The sequence below is a fragment of the Staurois parvus genome, unplaced genomic scaffold, assembly GCF_062004578.1.
Source record: "Staurois parvus isolate SC_StPar_1 unplaced genomic scaffold, SC_StPar_1.0 ptg000902l, whole genome shotgun sequence".
NCBI lineage: Eukaryota > Metazoa > Chordata > Amphibia > Anura > Ranidae > Staurois > Staurois parvus.
The window spans coordinates 989,991-1,006,956 of NW_028318698.1; the positions used below are offsets into that span (position 1 = coordinate 989,991).

Below are 16,966 nucleotides of genomic sequence, written 5' to 3' on the forward strand. Positions count from 1 at the left end.
CCAGCGTGCAGTCCTTTAAAAGCCCAACTCCAGGAAACTTGAGAAATCTCCCTCGCAGTTCGGCGTTGCCTACACTCCAAGGGTTAATTGCTCCTTTGGTTCTAGGGGGCATTAAAGAGTAGATTTACTTACCCAATCCTCCACATTGCTAGATTGGTCAGTGTCTTCTTCCTCATGCTCCAGCTATCTAAGGTCTTCACATCATCAATGTCCATAGCCCTGCATTGGATGTGATGACACCAAGGGACAGTGCACCACCAGAGCATGGGGGAGAACAGAGGATCGGACCAGTAAAAGCCCCACTGTAAGAGGAGAATTTTCAGATTTCCTGGACTTAGACTTTATGATAACAATGTACTGTACCTCTGGTGCATAACATAGCTTATATCATGTTGCATCTCAGTTGACTTAATAAATGTAATATTGTATAGTAGTTTGAAATTGTTTTTTTTTGTTTGTTTGAAAAACATTGAGGTCGAAGCTGGAAGTCTTACTAGACATTACAGCCTTGTTATGGAAGGATCTCGGCCATTGAGTGGCAAAGGGTACAAAATTCAGTATCATGAAGATACTCTGGCCATTGAGGTCATCAAGCTCCTGCATAATGCAAAAATGTACAAGGGGCGCATGCAGAATAATGGGTTTCAAAAATATTTATAAAAAAATGTTAAAACCAAATTTCCATAAACCATCATATTCAGTTTTCTGTCTTGTAATTAGTCATTAATAATGCTGTGGATCTGGATTGAGAAGGGTTGGGTTAGGATCAGTTGGTTAATTGATGTCAATGACTTTTTGTAATACATATTGTTGTCGAACTAGTGTAAAGTGAACCCAGTGCTAGGGGGATGAATGGAGCAACAGGAGTGGTGTAGTCATGGTCAGGGGTTAGGTTTAGAGACCAGTAGCTATAGCAGAAGAGAGGTTCCCACTGACCAGCAAGGTGAGTACATGAGCAGGTCACCCAGGCTGAAGACGTGAGCTCACCCGAGGCTTGTGGTCCAAGCACTAACTGGTGTTCACCAGAGCTCCTGATGGTGGAGATGAGTTTTGTTGAATGCTAATGCCAGGTTTCGGTCCTCACGATCGCCCCACCAGGATGTGAACAAGGGTTCAGTAGCAGATATAGCAGGTAGGGATCAAGTAGAAGAGTAGTCAGTAAACAAGCCAAAGGTCAGTAATAAGAGGTTGTAGGTTGGGATCTAGCAGAAGTATATTCGAGGCACAAGCCAAAGGTTGGTCATGAATGGTTGCACATTGGGATGGCGCAAAAGCATAGTTGAGGGGAACAAGCCAAGGTCAGTAATGAGGAGTACTGATCATACAGATGGCAGAGAGAAAAGAGCAAGATTTTGGCTGGAGAAGAGCAGCAGAGAGTTGGTCCATTTTTTTCCATGGAGGAAAAACCAGGATGGAAATGAATGTCTCTTTCTCATCCTGTTCTGATCCATCCTAGCAGGGGTTCCATCTAGGGTCCCCTCTAAGGTTCCATCTAGGGTGCAGTTAGCTACTTCATCACTAGGTGGCTCTGTACTAGAATAGTGTCTGGTACAGCAGGTAATGACACCAAGTGTTGGGCCCTGTTCAGGTAGAGCCCTCTCTCAGTGATGTCAGAGGTGAGTCAGCACCCACATATAAGCTAGGTGGGAAGCAACACACACTTTCTTGGGTTAACCCACATCTGTAAGAATGTAGCCAGCACACTTGGACAGGGCAGGAGGAGGCTGGGAGAAGTGGACTGTATGCAAGAGCCGCCAGCTGTAGCCATTCTGTCTATTATGGAGATGGGGGCTAGGGCAGATTGCAAAAGGCCTTGTAGGCCAGGCTGGAGATCCATGGGATTCTACTTCCCTGGATGTTTCCAAAGAGAGATGTACCTAGAAGGGAGTTGTCTACAGAGAGCACAGTCCTGTGAGTACTAATGACCCTGGGCAGAGGAGAGACTGTAGAGAGATGGCTGCTAATGTGCTTCACATGCTTTCACCTATGACTACTGCGGACCATCCACTAAATGTGATTGGCTGTGTAATGTCAAGTGACTCTGAAATGTTTGTCCTTGTGATGTGACTAATGCAGTAGGATGGAGGGTTCGGCTTCAGCAGGAGGGACAGTGTTCTAGCAGGACTAAAGTGGAGGTAGGGACTTGTGCTTTGATGCCAAAACTAGCCAACCTAGAAGCCCCCTCTTGCACCCTGATTAGACTGAACAGACACCACCCTTATGAAAGGAACCTTAAACGTATTATAATTTTTAGCTCGAGGAACATGAGCAAGATCAATAATTTGTAGATTTTAAGAAGTGTTGGTGCTGGAACTATGCTGGCATTTGGCAACTAGATGATCATTTTGCCATGACTCACTGCTACCTCTGGAGGACACTTGGCAGAAAAGTCTGAACCAGAGCAGGGGGGGAAAAAAAAAAAAGAAAAAGGGACATACTGGATAGTTTCATTAAATGATGTCATGGGGCTGGTAAGATGGATGGTGGAACAAGACAGGCATGGTAGGTGATGCCACAGAACAGTAGGTAAATGGTGGCATAAGACACATATGATGAATGATACCACATGACAAGTAGTATGTTAGGTCTTGTTTAAGAAAGAGTAACGGTGCTCTAATAATTGGAACAATTTTGCGGTATTCTGTTCGATTTGTGGATGTAGATGTTATTGGTTCATTCTGCAAATTTTGCTTATCTGCCATACTGCCCTACCAGTGTTGGTGTAAAGAACAAAGGTTGAAAACATATTTTAAATTAGAAAATCTTTTTTTTCCCTCAGGTACATCTTTACTCTGACCCTGCACAACCAAGCCACAGTGTTCAAATGGGAACAGTCATGCAAGGATCAAAAGTCATGGAGTTCACCATACCTCATGCACAGGCAGCAACCTTCAGCTCAGTCAATGAGGACAATGTCATAACCAAAAATGACACAGGTACACACTAAGAATATATAAAAGGTCTGTGGATGGAAAACGTATACACGATTTCTAGGTGTTCTTGTATGGCTGGTAGTATTTGGTCACATTCAAGTGGACTTGTTCCGCAATGTTGAAGACGTTTCACTGCTTATCCATGCAGCTTCTTCTGTTCTAATGAGTGCCGAACAAGTGTGTTGGATCAGCTAGGAAATGTTGGTAACAATACAGAACAAGTCCAGTTAAATGGGACCAACGGTTACTAGATATACTATGGCCTGGATAAATGAGAACCTTCACAGACTTGTTCTTGTATGGTTTACTAAAGTCTTTCATGGAACACTTTTGGTCCACTTTTACAAAATTATGCAAAAAAATAAAAACATTTGTAGATCAAAAACTTCCTAAAAATGATTTCAAAAATTTTATAGCGTTTCAGCGGTGTTATTTGAAATATGAGAGATGAGATTTTAACTTTTTTAGGATTTTAAATGCATCTAAAATGCAAGACTCCTTTTATTAGTCTTGTAATTAAAGTGTTGCTAAACCCAGGACCCTGCATTCACTATATCTGGTCTCCCCGGACCCTGCATTCACTATATCCGGTCTCCCCGGATCCTGCATTCACTATATCCGGTCTCCCCGGACCCTGCATTCACTATATCCGCTCTCCCCGGACCCTGCATTCACTATATCCGCTCTCCCCGGACCCTGCATTCACTATATCCGCTCTCCCCGGACCCTGCATTCACTATATCCGCTCTCCCCGGACTCTGCATTCACTATATCCGGTCTCCCTGGACCCTGCATTCACTATAACCGATCTCCCCGGACCCTGCATTCACTCTATCCGGTCTCCTCGTATCCTGCATTCACTCTATCCAGTCTCCCAGGACCCTGCATTCACTATATCTAGTCTCTCCAAATCCTGCATTCACTATATCTGGTCTCCCCAAACCCTGCATTCACTATATCTGGTCTCCCCGGACCCTGCATTCACTATATCTGGTCTCCCAGGACCCTGCATTCACTATATCTGGTCTCCCAGGACCCTGCATTCACTATATCTGGTCTCCCACAGTAAACAGAACATGGAAATGCAATTATTTTAGTAAATACCAACTGCTAAATACCTTTTCTCATCAACAGTTAGAGCAGCCGTGTGACTTCTGTCAGTGCAGTGTTCAGCAGAGCACTGGTTAAAACTTGTAGGAGGAGTTTTCATTCTCCATTGTCCTATTAGGCTGCATAATCCCTGACCCTCTGGACAGTTCTGATTGGCCCTGTCCTGATCACATGCCACTCTTCCAAGGAAAAATAAAAACTCTGTAGCAATACACACTAAACTGAGCATGTGCAGCTTGTCCCCAAGGCTCTGTTCTATCAGCAGATGGATTGTGGAAGAAGGGGAGGATCAGAGAAGACAGGATCAAACAGCCTTTTTACACAATGCAGAGGGTTAACCCCTTAGGTTCCATAGTGAGTATACCAAGCATGCTTTACTGTATATAGAGACTGATATTACTGTTGTGGGTTTAGTAACACTAAGCAGAGAAGGGTTAGAAGGTCTATCAGATTTATACTGCTGACTGTGTCCCTGATGGAAAAATTCACTTTATTTGATCTGGTGACAACTGTCACTTGGACTAAAAATGGGAAGAAATCTTCAGTGGAACTAGAATTGGGGATGAAACCTTCCCATGGGGACACTTGTCTAAAGGTTTGTTTACTCTTGCAGTTGGGGGGTGCTTTAAAAACGTGTGGACTAAAGGCACCCCACCACATTTTTACCGCCCTCCAGCAGCTCCCCCTTAAACTGCAAAGGTATCAGGTGGTGGTGTACACATGCCACAGCCACAATGCTTTCATTTCACGGCCCCATCAGAAATGATCGCCCTGTTGTGCTCTGCAGGCAGTACCGCCTGCCGAACGCAACCCATTCACCTGCTGTGGATTGCTCTTCACTAAGGCAGCGGGGGGGGGGGGAATTACGTATTCAAAGCCCACCTGCTGAACGGACCTGTTGGACTGAATGGAGGCGCCCTGCAAGGGGTTCAAGTGTTGGATCCCTGTTTAGAGAGAGCAATGCTTGTGTAAACTAGCCCTCGATGTGATATCTACATTATGAGTAGAGATGAGCGAATTATTCAAAAATTCGATTCGGCTGATTCGGCGAATTCGCAGAATAAATTCGATTCGAGTCGAATATATTCGCTTCGAATTTAACTTATAAAAAGGGTGTTTCTAGGCTTCAGAGAGCCTTTATATTAGTGCAGAACACTGTACCTTTAATTTAAATGCCCTTGGAGTCTGCTGGGGAAGAGAAATAATACTGTCAGTCAGTATGACATGCAGATGAGTGCCGTCGATCTTAGAATCACCGCACACTTCACTCATTTGGGCAGTCACGGGGCCAAAACCAGAGTGTGGAGCCACAGTGTGGCGGTGGAGGCAGCAGCAATGGGAGGCCATACAGCACCCTATGACAAAATGGAACCCACCAGCAGTGTGAGGAGACCTGAAAGTGGCACATGGCAGAGTGTGGCGATGGAGACAGCAGCAATGGGAGGCCGTACAGGGACCCATGACACACTCTGGACCTGGCAGCAGCATGAGGAAGCGGTACAGGGGCCCATGACAGATTACGGGCCTGGCAGCAGCATGAGGAGTCGGTACGGGGGCCCATGGCAGATTACGGGCCTGGCAGCAGCAATGGGAGGCCATACAGCACCCTATGACAAAATGGAACCCACCAGCAGTGTGAGGAGACCTGAAAGTGGCACATGGCAGAGTGTGGCGATGGAGACAGCAGCAATGGGAGGCCGTACAGGGACCCATGACACACTCTGGACCTGGCAGCAGCATGAGGAGGCGGTACAGGGGCCCATGACAGATTACGGGCCTGGCAGCAGCATGAGGAGTCGGTACGGGGGCCCATGGCAGATTACGGGCCTGGCAGCAGCAATGGGAGGCCCGTAATCTGCCAGCACCCTATGACAAAATGGAACCCACCAGCAGTGTGAGGAGACCTGAAAGTGGCACATGACAGAGTGTGGCGATGGAGACAGCAGCAATGGGAGGCCGTACAGGGACCCATGACACACTCTGGACCTGGCAGCAGCATGAGGAGGCGGTACAGGGGCCCATGACAGATTACGGGCCTGGCAGCAGCAATGGGAGGCCCGTAATCTGCCAGCACCCTATGACAAAATGGAACCCACCAGCAGTGTGAGGAGACCTGAAAGTGGCACATGGCAGAGTGTGGCGATGGAGACAGCAGCAATGGGAGGCCGTACAGGGACCCATGACACACTCTGGACCTGGCAGCAGCATGAGGAGGCGGTACAGGGGCCCATGACAGATTACGGGCCTGGCAGCAGCAATGGGATGCCCGTAATCTGCCAGCACCCTATGACAAAATGGAACCCACCAGCAGTGTGAGGAGACCTGAAAGTGGCACATGGCAGAGTGTGGCGATGGAGACAGCAGCAATGGGAGGCCGTACAGGGACGCATGACACACTCTGGACCTGGCAGCAGCATGAGGAGGCGGTACAGGGGCCCATGACAGATTACGGGCCTGGCAGCAGCAATGGGAGGCCCGTAATCTGCCAGCACCCTATGACAAAATGGAACCCACCAGCAGTGTGAGGAGACCTGAAAGTGGCACATGACAGAGTGTGGCGATGGAGACAGCAGCAATGGGAGGCCGTACAGGGACGCATGACACACTCTGGACCTGGCAGCAGCATGAGGAGGCGGTACAGGGGCCCATGACAGATTACGGGCCTGGCAGCAGCAATGGGAGGCCCGTAATCTGCCAGCACCCTATGACAAAATGGAACCCACCAGCAGTGTGAGGAGACCTGAAAGTGGCACATGGCAGAGTGTGGCGATGGAGACAGCAGCAATGGGAGGCCGTACAGGGACCCATGACACACTCTGGACCTGGCAGCAGCATGAGGAGGCGGTACAGGGGCCCATGACAGATTACGGGCCTGGCAGCAGCATGAGGAGTCGGTACGGGGGCCCATGGCAGATTACGGGCCTGGCAGCAGCAATGGGAGGCCGTACAGGGACCCATGACACACTCTGGACCTGGCAGCAGCATGAGGAGGCGGTACAGGGGCCCATGACAGATTACGGGCCTGGCAGCAGCATGAGGAGTCGGTACGGGGGCCCATGGCAGATTACGGGCCTGGCAGCAGCAATGGGAGGCCGTACAGGGACCCATGACACACTCTGGACCTGGCAGCAGCATGAGGAGGCGGTACAGGGGCCCATGACAGATTACGGGCCTGGCAGCAGCATGAGGAGTTGGTACGGGGGCCCATGGCAGATTACGGGCCTGGCAGCAGCAATGGGAGGCCCGTAATCTGCCAGCACCCTATGACAAAATGGAACCAACCAGCAGTCTGAGGAGACCTGAAAGTGGCACATGGCAGAGTGTGGCGATGGAGACAGCAGCAATGGGAGGCCGTACAGGGACCCATGACACACTCTGGACCTGGCAGCAGCATGAGGAGGCGGTACAGGGGCCCATGACAGATTACGGGCCTGGCAGCAGCATGAGGAGTCGGTACGGGGGCCCATTTCAGATTACGGGCCTGGCAGCAGCAATGGGAGGCCCGTAATCTGCCAGCCCCCTATGACAAAATGGAACCCACCAGCAGTCTGAGGAGACCTGAAAGTGGCACATGGCAGAGTGTGGCGATGGAGACAGCAGCAATGGGAGGCCGTACAGGGACCCATGACACACTCTGGACCTGGCAGCAGCATGAGGAGGCGGTACAGGGGCCCATGACAGATTACGGGCCTGGCAGCAGCAATGGGAGGCCCGTAATCTGCCAGCACCCTATGACAAAATGGAACCCACCAGCAGTGTGAGGAGACCTGAAAGTGGCACATGGCAGAGTGTGGCGATGGAGACAGCAGCAATGGGAGGCCGTACAGGGACCCATGACACACTCTGGACCTGGCAGCAGCATGAGGAGGCGGTACAGGGGCCCATGACAGATTACGGGCCTGGCAGCAGCAATGGGAGGCCCGTAATCTGCCAGCACCCTATGACAAAATGGAACCCACCAGCAGTGTGAGGAGACCTGAAAGTGGCACATGGCAGAGTGTGGCGATTGGGGACAGCAGCAATGGGAGGCCGTACAGGGACCCATGACACACTCTGGACCTGGCAGCAGCATGAGGAGGCGGTACAGGGGCCCATGACAGATTACGGGCCTGGCAGCAGCATGAGGAGTCGGTACGGGGGCCCATGGCAGATTACGGGCCTGGCAGCAGCAATGGGAGGCCCGTAATCTGCCAGCACCCTATGACAAAATGGAACCCACCAGCAGTGTGAGGAGACCTGAAAGTGGCACATGGCAGAGTGTGGCGATGGAGACAGCAGCAATGGGAGGCCGTACAGGGACCCATGACACACTCTGGACCTGGCAGCAGCATGAGGAGGCGATACAGGGGCCCATGACAGATTACGGGCCTGGCAGCAGCATGAGGAGTCGGTACGGGGGCCCATGGCAGATTACGGGCCTGGCAGCAGCAATGGGAGGCCCGTAATCTGCCAGCACCCTATGACAAAATGGAACCCACCAGCAGTGTGAGGAGACCTGAAAGTGGCACATGGCAGAGTGTGGCGATGGAGACAGCAGCAATGGGAGGCCGTACAGGGACCCATGACACACTCTGGACCTGGCAGCAGCATGAGGAGTCGGTACGGGGGCCCATTGCAGATTACGGGCCTGGCAGCAGCAATGGGAGGCCCGTAATCTGCCAGCACCCTATGACAAAATGGAACCCACCAGCAGTGTGAGGAGACCTGAAAGTGGCACATGGCAGAGTGTGGCGATGGAGACAGCAGCAATGGGAGGCCGTACAGGGACCCATGACACACTCTGGACCTGGCAGCAGCATGAGGAGTCGGTACGGGGGCCCATGGCAGATTACGGGCCTGGCAGCAGCAATGGAAGGCCCGTAATCTGCCAGCACCCTATGACAAAATGGAACCCACCAGCAGTGTGAGGAGACCTGAAAGTGGCACATGGCAGAGTGTGGCGATGGAGACAGCAGCAATGGGAGGCCGTACAGGAACCCATGACACACTCTGGACCTGGCAGCAGCATGAGGAGTCGGTACGGGGGCCCATGGCAGATTACGGGCCTGGCAGCAGCAATGGGAGGCCTGTAATCTGCCAGCACCCTATGACAAAATGGAACCCACCAGCAGTGTGAGGAGACCTGAAAGTGGCACATGGCAGAGTGTGGCGATGGAGACAGCAGCAATGGGAGGCCGTACAGGGACCCATGACACACTCTGGACCTGGCAGCAGCATGAGGAGGCGGTACAGGGGCCCATGACAGATTACGGGCCTGGCAGCAGCATGAGGAGTCGGTACGGGGGCCCATGGCAGATTACGGGCCTGGCAGATGACGACGAGGCTGCCAATGCCAAGTGCGATCAGCCTCATCATCATCAATTAGGGTCTCCGCCTCACTACTAGCCCCCTCGGCTGCGTGTGGGTCAGGAGACAGACCTGTCTCTAGATCGGCTGCCGAGCCACTCTCCTCGCCAGTACTTCTTCGCCTGGCTGCTGAAGAGGCGGATGTCTCCCCCCGTTCCTGACCGCCCTCTGTTAGCTCTTCCTCACTGTACAGTGGGGCTGAGCCCACAGCATGCGATACTTCGCTTGGTGAGGGAACACCAAAGGACAGGGGCAGGTAGAGGACACGTGATTTCAGTGGGCTTGCTCCCGGGCCATGCCAACTAACGGTTGTGTCTGACGTACCCACCGACCGTTGGCTGTAGGTGTCAGAGGTGACCTGGGAAGAGGAAGACGACCGAGCCAACCAATCGATGACGGCAGGGTTGTCGGTGGAGACACGACCACTGGATGACACCGGGAGCACTGGCCTCTGGCTGCGACTAATGCTGCCTCGACCCCTTCCTCTGCTGCCACGTCTGCTCGCTCCTGAAACATTGCCTCCTCTGCCACTCCTCTGCGTGTTGTCTGACATACTCTTTAATTCAACGATTCTGTGTCCCTGAGTAACGATTCTGTGTCCCTGAGTAACAATTCGGTGTCCCTGAGTAACAATTCTGTGTCCCTGAGTAACGATTCTGTGTCCGAGTAAAAATTCTGTGTCCCTGAGTAACAATTCTGTGTCCCTGAGTAACGATTCTGTGTCCCTGAGTAACGATTCTGTGTCCCTCAGTAACGATTCTGTGTCCCTGAGTAACGATTCTGTGTCCCTGAGTAACGATTCTGTGTCCCTCAGTAACGATTCTGTGTCCCTCAGTAACGATTCTGTGTCCCTGAGTAACGATTCTGTGTCCCTGAGTAACGATTCTGTGTCCCTCAGTAACAATTCTGTGTCCCTGAGTAACAATTCTGTGTCCCTGAGTAACAATTCTGTGTCCCTGAGTAACGATTCTGTGTCCCTGAGTAACGATTCTGTGTCCCTGAGTAACGATTCTGTGTCTGTCCCTGAGTAACAATTCTGTGTCTGTCCCTGAGTAACAATTCTGTGTCCCCGAGTAACGATTCTGTGTCCCTGAGTAACGATTCTGTGTCCCTCAGTAACGATTCTGTGTCCCTGAGTAACGATTCTGTGTCCCTGAGTAACGATTCTGTGTCCCTGAGTAACGATTCTGTGTCCCTGAGTAACGATTCTGTGTCCCTGAGTAACGATTCTGTGTCTGTCCCTGAGTAACAATTCTGTGTCCCTGAGTAACGATTCTGTGTCCCTCAGTAACGATTCTGTGTCCCTGAGTAACAATTCTGTGTCTGTCCCTGAGTAACGAATCTGTGTCCCTGAGTAACAATTCTGTGTCCCTGAGTAACAATTCTGTGTCCCTGAGTAACGATTCTGTGTCCCTGAGTAACGATTCTGTGTCCCTAAGTAACGATTCTGTGGCCCTAAAGTCTCTGTGGCCCTAACTCTGTCCCTAATACAGACAGGTCTGTCTCTCTTGAATGACCGGAGGCTAATGGAGAATTGTAAGATGGCCGCAATTTATAGCTCCACCATTACACAGTGCTGGCTGGCTGGCTGCTGATTGGCTAATGCGATCACATGTCATGAATGAATGCATTATGGGTCAGCGCGCCTTGTCTGCGCGCCTTCCCAGAGATCCCCGCTCCGTCGCCACACATGTCGCCGCCATTTTTGGGAAAATTCGATTCGTGCATCCGAAGTTTGCTAATTTTCGGATTCGGCGCGAATCGAATTTTTCCTGATCTTCGAAACGAATTCCACTTCGCCATGTTCGATTCGCTCATCTCTAATTATGAGATAGAAATGGAAAGAAAAATCATCTCAGTGAGACAGGCAGCAAAAATAAACCTGACAAAAGGTTAAAAAAAAAAGAAAAAAAAACGTGTATTACACACACACACACGTTTTTTTTTCTTCTCTGAGAATAGGTCTAGGTACTCCTGCCCGAACCCTTTGCCTCGTGAGTCACCCTTGTTGCCTCAACCCACGTCTCTGTGTCGCCCCCTTAGAGAATACAGAACTAAATATAATTTTGTTGTGCCAAGTAACATCAAGCAATAGAACCGTCCCCCCCCCCCAGCAACAAAAGGACCTCCAGCAACAATAGGTCTCCCAGCGACAACAGATTCTGCTCAACAACAAAAGGCCACCCCAGCAACAGTAGAGCCCCCCCCAGCAACAATAGATCCCCATGCAGCCAGCAGTAATAGACTCCCCCCAGCGACAGTAGCTTCTCCCCAGCAACAAAATCCCCCACTAACAAAAAGTCACCCCAGCAACAATAGATCCCCCTGCAGCCAGCAGTAATAGACCCCCCAGCAACAATAGCCGTCTTACCAGCAATAGATCTCCCCAGCAACAATAGATTCTCCCCAGTGATAATGATCCCCCAGCAATAATAGACCCCCCACCAGCAATAGTAGACCACCAGCAACAGTAGACCCCCAGAAACAGAAGATCCCCCACCAGCAACAATAGATGCCTTCTGGTAACAATAGATCAACCTGCAGCAAACCTCAAACCATCCAGCTGTCAACACCCATAGCATTCCCCCCCCCCCCATCTCCTGCAACAGTATATCCTCCCAGCAACAGTAGATCCCCAGTAGCCAGCATCAACATACCATCCAGAATGCCCAAGCACCCCTTGCCAGTACATACATTCAGTATACGTACATTAGATCTACTTTAAATGCTTAGGACAATAATGAAATACAATTTCTCCGCTTGCTCCTAGGTTCCTCTGCTCCACTGAATCAGTCAGAGAGTCCCTCAGATGCCACTTTACCAGGTACTTCAGGTTCTTCCTTTCTCCAAGGACCCGAAGACAGTGCTTCCATTTTAGGATCACACCTGGAGACCCTTCATAGGGAGGTTTGTGTATATCCTTCATGTTTTCCACTGAAGCACCATAGGACCTGTATTACTTAAACATTACTAAAGCTGGTCACAACCTAGTAGAATTTGTTTTGAAATTTTTCTTTTTAAAAAATTTTGTTTGATTTTTGAATGGTTAGTGGGGCGAAAGACATTTATTTTTTACTGTAGTGTGTAGAAAAGTCGAAGGAGCAGTTTGGAAAGTGTTTCTACAATGAATGAAATTCTAACAGTTTATGTTTTATTTTATGTATTAGTTTCAAAATCAATTGTTAAAATCAAAGTACCGTATTTTCAAATGACATTCATCAAGTCATCAAATATACTGAGACTTTTTGTACAAATGCTTGTATGATTAAACGTTTGTTCCAAAGCAACCAGTGCATTGACAATGTCGGGGCTCCCAGGAACACAGTACAGACCTATTCTCCAGAGGAATAGATGGTGTCTATGGAGAATGAAAACTGCCAGTACTGATGAATACTATTTTTAGTGCAGAACACATCTCAGGCTTTATATTTGTTATCCAAGGTACATCCAGTGATAGTTGAATGTCCTGCAGAGATGTTGTCTATATGGATTGGAAACATCTTCCCGATATATATGTGTGCTCTGCATGCATTTCCAGGCCTTTATGGAAGTCCAGTACAATGACATACATCGGTGATCCCCAATCAGTAACTATGGAGCTTCATATTGCTGTCTGCTGTGTCACATGTATACAATGATATCAATGAAACTTGACTTTAGCTACACGTTCATTGTAGAACACCATGAGTACATTAGGAAAATTGGGTCCAAATCCCCAAGCGTCCAGGAGGCCAAACAAGTAGGGCCAAGAGACAGAATCAAATGCCTTTTTAAGGACTATAGATAGCGGAAGCTCCTCTTGGGTTGGGCCACCAATCCAATGGGACTGGAGCAAAGAGATAATTTAACTGCACACCTTACTTGGTCAGGGTCCTGCCTTCTACGAATAAACCCCACCTGATCCCTATGAACATACACATTGGCAAAAGATGGTGGTCTGTTTGATCAATAATGACCTTAAACTGTTCATCAAAATCTTAGCAAAGATATGGGTCTGTATTTCTCAACTCCCAGATACATATGTACAACATACTTATTCCAGGGTAATCCAGAATCAATGCTACAAGATAGCTGCCTGGAATGAACATATTGTATACATGAGCAGGTGGGATGGTCCCTGGAGGACCTTGTTGATCATTATTGGCTATGTACATACAGTGCTGTGAAAAAGTATGTGCCCCCTTCCTGATTTCTATATATTTTTTTTTTTTTGCATATTTACCACACTTAAATGATTCAGGTCATCAAACAAATTTTATTATTACACGAAGATAACCCGAGTAAATGCAAAATGCAGTTTTTAAATAATGATTTCCGTTATTAAGGGAAAAAGCTGTCCAACCTGCCTGGCCCCATTTAAAAGTAATTTTTTTGCCCCCTTGCTAAATCATGACTTAACTGTGATTACCACCTTTTTTTGGAAAGCTGAGTTAAATTTCACCTGCCACGCCCAGGCTTGATTACTGCCAAACCTGTTGAATCAAGTCATCACCTAAAGCGGAACTTCACCCTCTCAGGCAACATTGACTATTTTTAATCCTTATGCTACTAGCATTGGTAAATTAGGAATTACTTGTTTTAATTCTTTTTTCTTCAGTAACTTTCTGGTTTTCATGCCTGGGCAAATTATGTCTTACATCTCAGAAGTCTTAAGGCGAAGGAGGGATTTTCTTGGCTCAAGCATGCAGGCAGGCGGGTGTGCTTAGCTAAGGACAGATAAATTCCAGGAAGTAAATGCTGCATGAATCATTTGCCTTTACTCAAGGTGGCCACAGCCAGAAATGCTAGGGGGTGTTTTTCAACGTGATTTCTAAGCAAAATAAAGCATGGAGACATGGGTGGATGGGGGAGTTTGGTTTGAATATTAAAAATGAATTAAACAGCATTTTTGGTGCTCAATTGCAGTGAAGTTCTGCTTTAAATAGAAGCTGTCTGACAAAGCGAAGCACATTAAAAGCTCTCAAAAAGCAACACATCATACTGCGATCTAAAGAAATTCAAGAACAGAAGAGAAACAAAGTAATTGACATGTGTCAGTCTGGAAAGGGTTACAAAGCCATTTCTAAGACTTTGGGACTTCAGCGAACCACGGTGAGAGCCATTATCCACAAATGTAAAAACTTGGAACGGTGGTGAACCTTCCCAAGAGCGGCCGGCCTACCAATATTAATCCAAAAACACAAAGATGGCTTGTCCAGGAGGCCATAAAAGAACCAAGAACATCTAAAGAACTGCAGGCCTCACTTTCTCCAGTCCAATCTAAAATTATAAAAGTCAGTAGATACAAAAACTGTAAACCCTCAATCCACCTGCCATCCTCTCTCCCCAGCTCTGGCATCTTAAGTGTGGGCAGCCGGCTGTGACAGCTTGCAGCTTCACAGTCAGGTGCCCACTGTGCATGTGCCAGTATCGCTGCACCTTGTGAATGATCCCATAATTTTCTGTGACCTGTCACAAGTCCCAGAAGACCTCGGGGAGGGAATACAACATCCGCTTCCGCTCACCTAGGTGATCGCAGTGGAAGGGGGAACAGGTACCCGTCAAAATCAGGTACCCGCTCCACAAATGTGCCAATCCTTAACAGGGAGCAGAGGACAAGGCCTTTTGGGTGGAGCTCTGCTTTAAGGTCAGTGTTCATGATTCAACAATAAGACTGGGCACAAATGGCCTCCATGGGAGAGTTTCAAGGCCAAAGTCACTGCCGACCAAAAAGAACACAAAAGCTCCTCTCAAATTTGCCAAAAAAAATCTTGATTATCCCCAAGACTTTTGGGCAAATATTCTGGGGACTGATGAGACAAAAGTTGAACTTTTTGGAAGGTGTGCGTCCTGTTACATCTGGCATAAAACTAACAGTATTTCATAAAAAGGACATCACACCAACAGTCAAACATGGTGGTAGTGTGATGGTTTGGGGCTGCTTTGCAACATCAAGACCTGGATGACTTGCCATAATTGATGGAACCATGAATTCTCTACCATTCTTAGGGAGAATGTCCAGCCATCAGTTTGTGACATCAAGCTCAAGCGCACTTGGGTTATGCAGCAGGACAATGATCACAAACACACCAGCAAGTCCACCTCTGAATGGCTCAAAATAAGCAAAATTAATTTCTTGGAGTGGCCTAGTCAAAGTTCGGACTTAAATCCGATCGAGATGCTGTGGCATGACTGCAAACAGGCCACTCATGCTTGAAAACCCTCCAATGTGGCTGAATTAAAACAATTCTGCAAAGAGGGGGCCAAAATTCCTCCACAGTGATGTGAAAGACTCATTGCCAGTTATCACAAATGCTTGATTGCAGTTGTTGCCGCCAAGGTTTAGGGGGCAATTACTTTTTCACACAGGGCCAGGCAGGTTTGGACAGCTTTTTTCCCCTTTAATAAATTAAATCAGCATTTAAAAAATGCATTTTGCATTTACTCGGGTTATCGTTGTGCAATAATAACATTTGTTTGATGGTCTGAATCATTTAAGTGTGACAAATATGCAAAAAAAAGAAACCAAGAAGGGGGCAAATACTTTTTCACAGCACTGTGTATCACATGCATTAGTTGTTGCTATGTCTGATTTCTAGGGTATCTGGTCAAGGTGATCAAACAATTCCTGTGTACTGCAATGGATGCTTTAAAAAAAAAAAAAACAAAACATTTTGTTCTCGCCATAAAATAATTTTTCTTAGAGACCATAGAGGGTTGCAGGAAATCTTCGAATTCTAAACTATCCGGCTCTCTTGCAGGTAGAAGTATAACCCAAAAATCTAGAATCCTATGAATTCCTGTCTTGGAGTTCATTGAGGGTTGCAGGAATTCTTTGAATTCTAGACTACTTGATTCAGCTGTAGACAGCAGTATAACCCGAAAATCTAGAATCCAAACGAATTCCTGTGTGTCTCAATGGATAGTACACGTCAGTACCCCTTATTGGTAATGAACTGGCTGTAGCACAAATACCGCACAGTACCCACACATGCCTTTACATGCGATCTTCGGCAGCCCCGGAGCTCTGAACCCAAATAAACTTTATTAGCATTTCCCGAGAAGGTTAGTTGAAATGTCATTGGGTACTGTGGCAACAAATCCAAATGCACTATGCACTAATAAAAAAAAAAATCTTCATCCTTTTCAGGTTGACCTCTTTGAGGGGCTCTTGCAAGGGGGAACCCTGACTCCTGAAGAACAACAACAGGTGAAGGACAATGAATAAAGGGGTCTGGTATTTATCTAAACTGAATCCATTTCCTGTGTGTATGAACCTATATCTTGTATGTTCTCTATCCAGGCTGTGCAAGAGCTCCTTGGCTCTTTAGCTGTACTGGAACGCAGGTACTTACAAGCCCAGGAGCAATATCGCCAAGAAGAGCGACGCTCTGGGCATCCATCTCGGGAACTGGATCCACAAAGGTAAGTAAAGAAAATGGACATTGTAATCAGAGGGGACTAACTAAGAATGGTTATATGTTGCACTGCACCATTATTATTGTTTATTTATGTGCTGTAAATTCACCATTATTATTATACTATTATATTTATATAGCGCCAACAGTTTGCTCAGCACTTTACAATATAAAGGGAGA

At 47.9% G+C, this 16,966-nt stretch overlaps 1 protein-coding gene across 2 annotated transcripts in view; it reads left to right on the forward strand.

The window, feature by feature from the left end:
- The window catches only part of AKNA (AT-hook transcription factor), a 108,712-nt gene that overhangs the window by 32,986 nt on the left and 58,760 nt on the right, over nucleotides 1–16,966 (forward strand). For both annotated transcript variants that reach the window (XM_089656390.1, XM_089656389.1), the window contains exons 5-8: nucleotides 2,780–2,936; nucleotides 12,160–12,296; nucleotides 16,519–16,578; nucleotides 16,672–16,793. In XM_089656390.1, coding sequence (XP_089512516.1) covers nucleotides 2,780–2,936; nucleotides 12,160–12,296; nucleotides 16,519–16,578; nucleotides 16,672–16,793 — 476 coding nt within the window. The remainder of the gene's footprint in view (nucleotides 1–2,779; nucleotides 2,937–12,159; nucleotides 12,297–16,518; nucleotides 16,579–16,671; nucleotides 16,794–16,966) is intronic.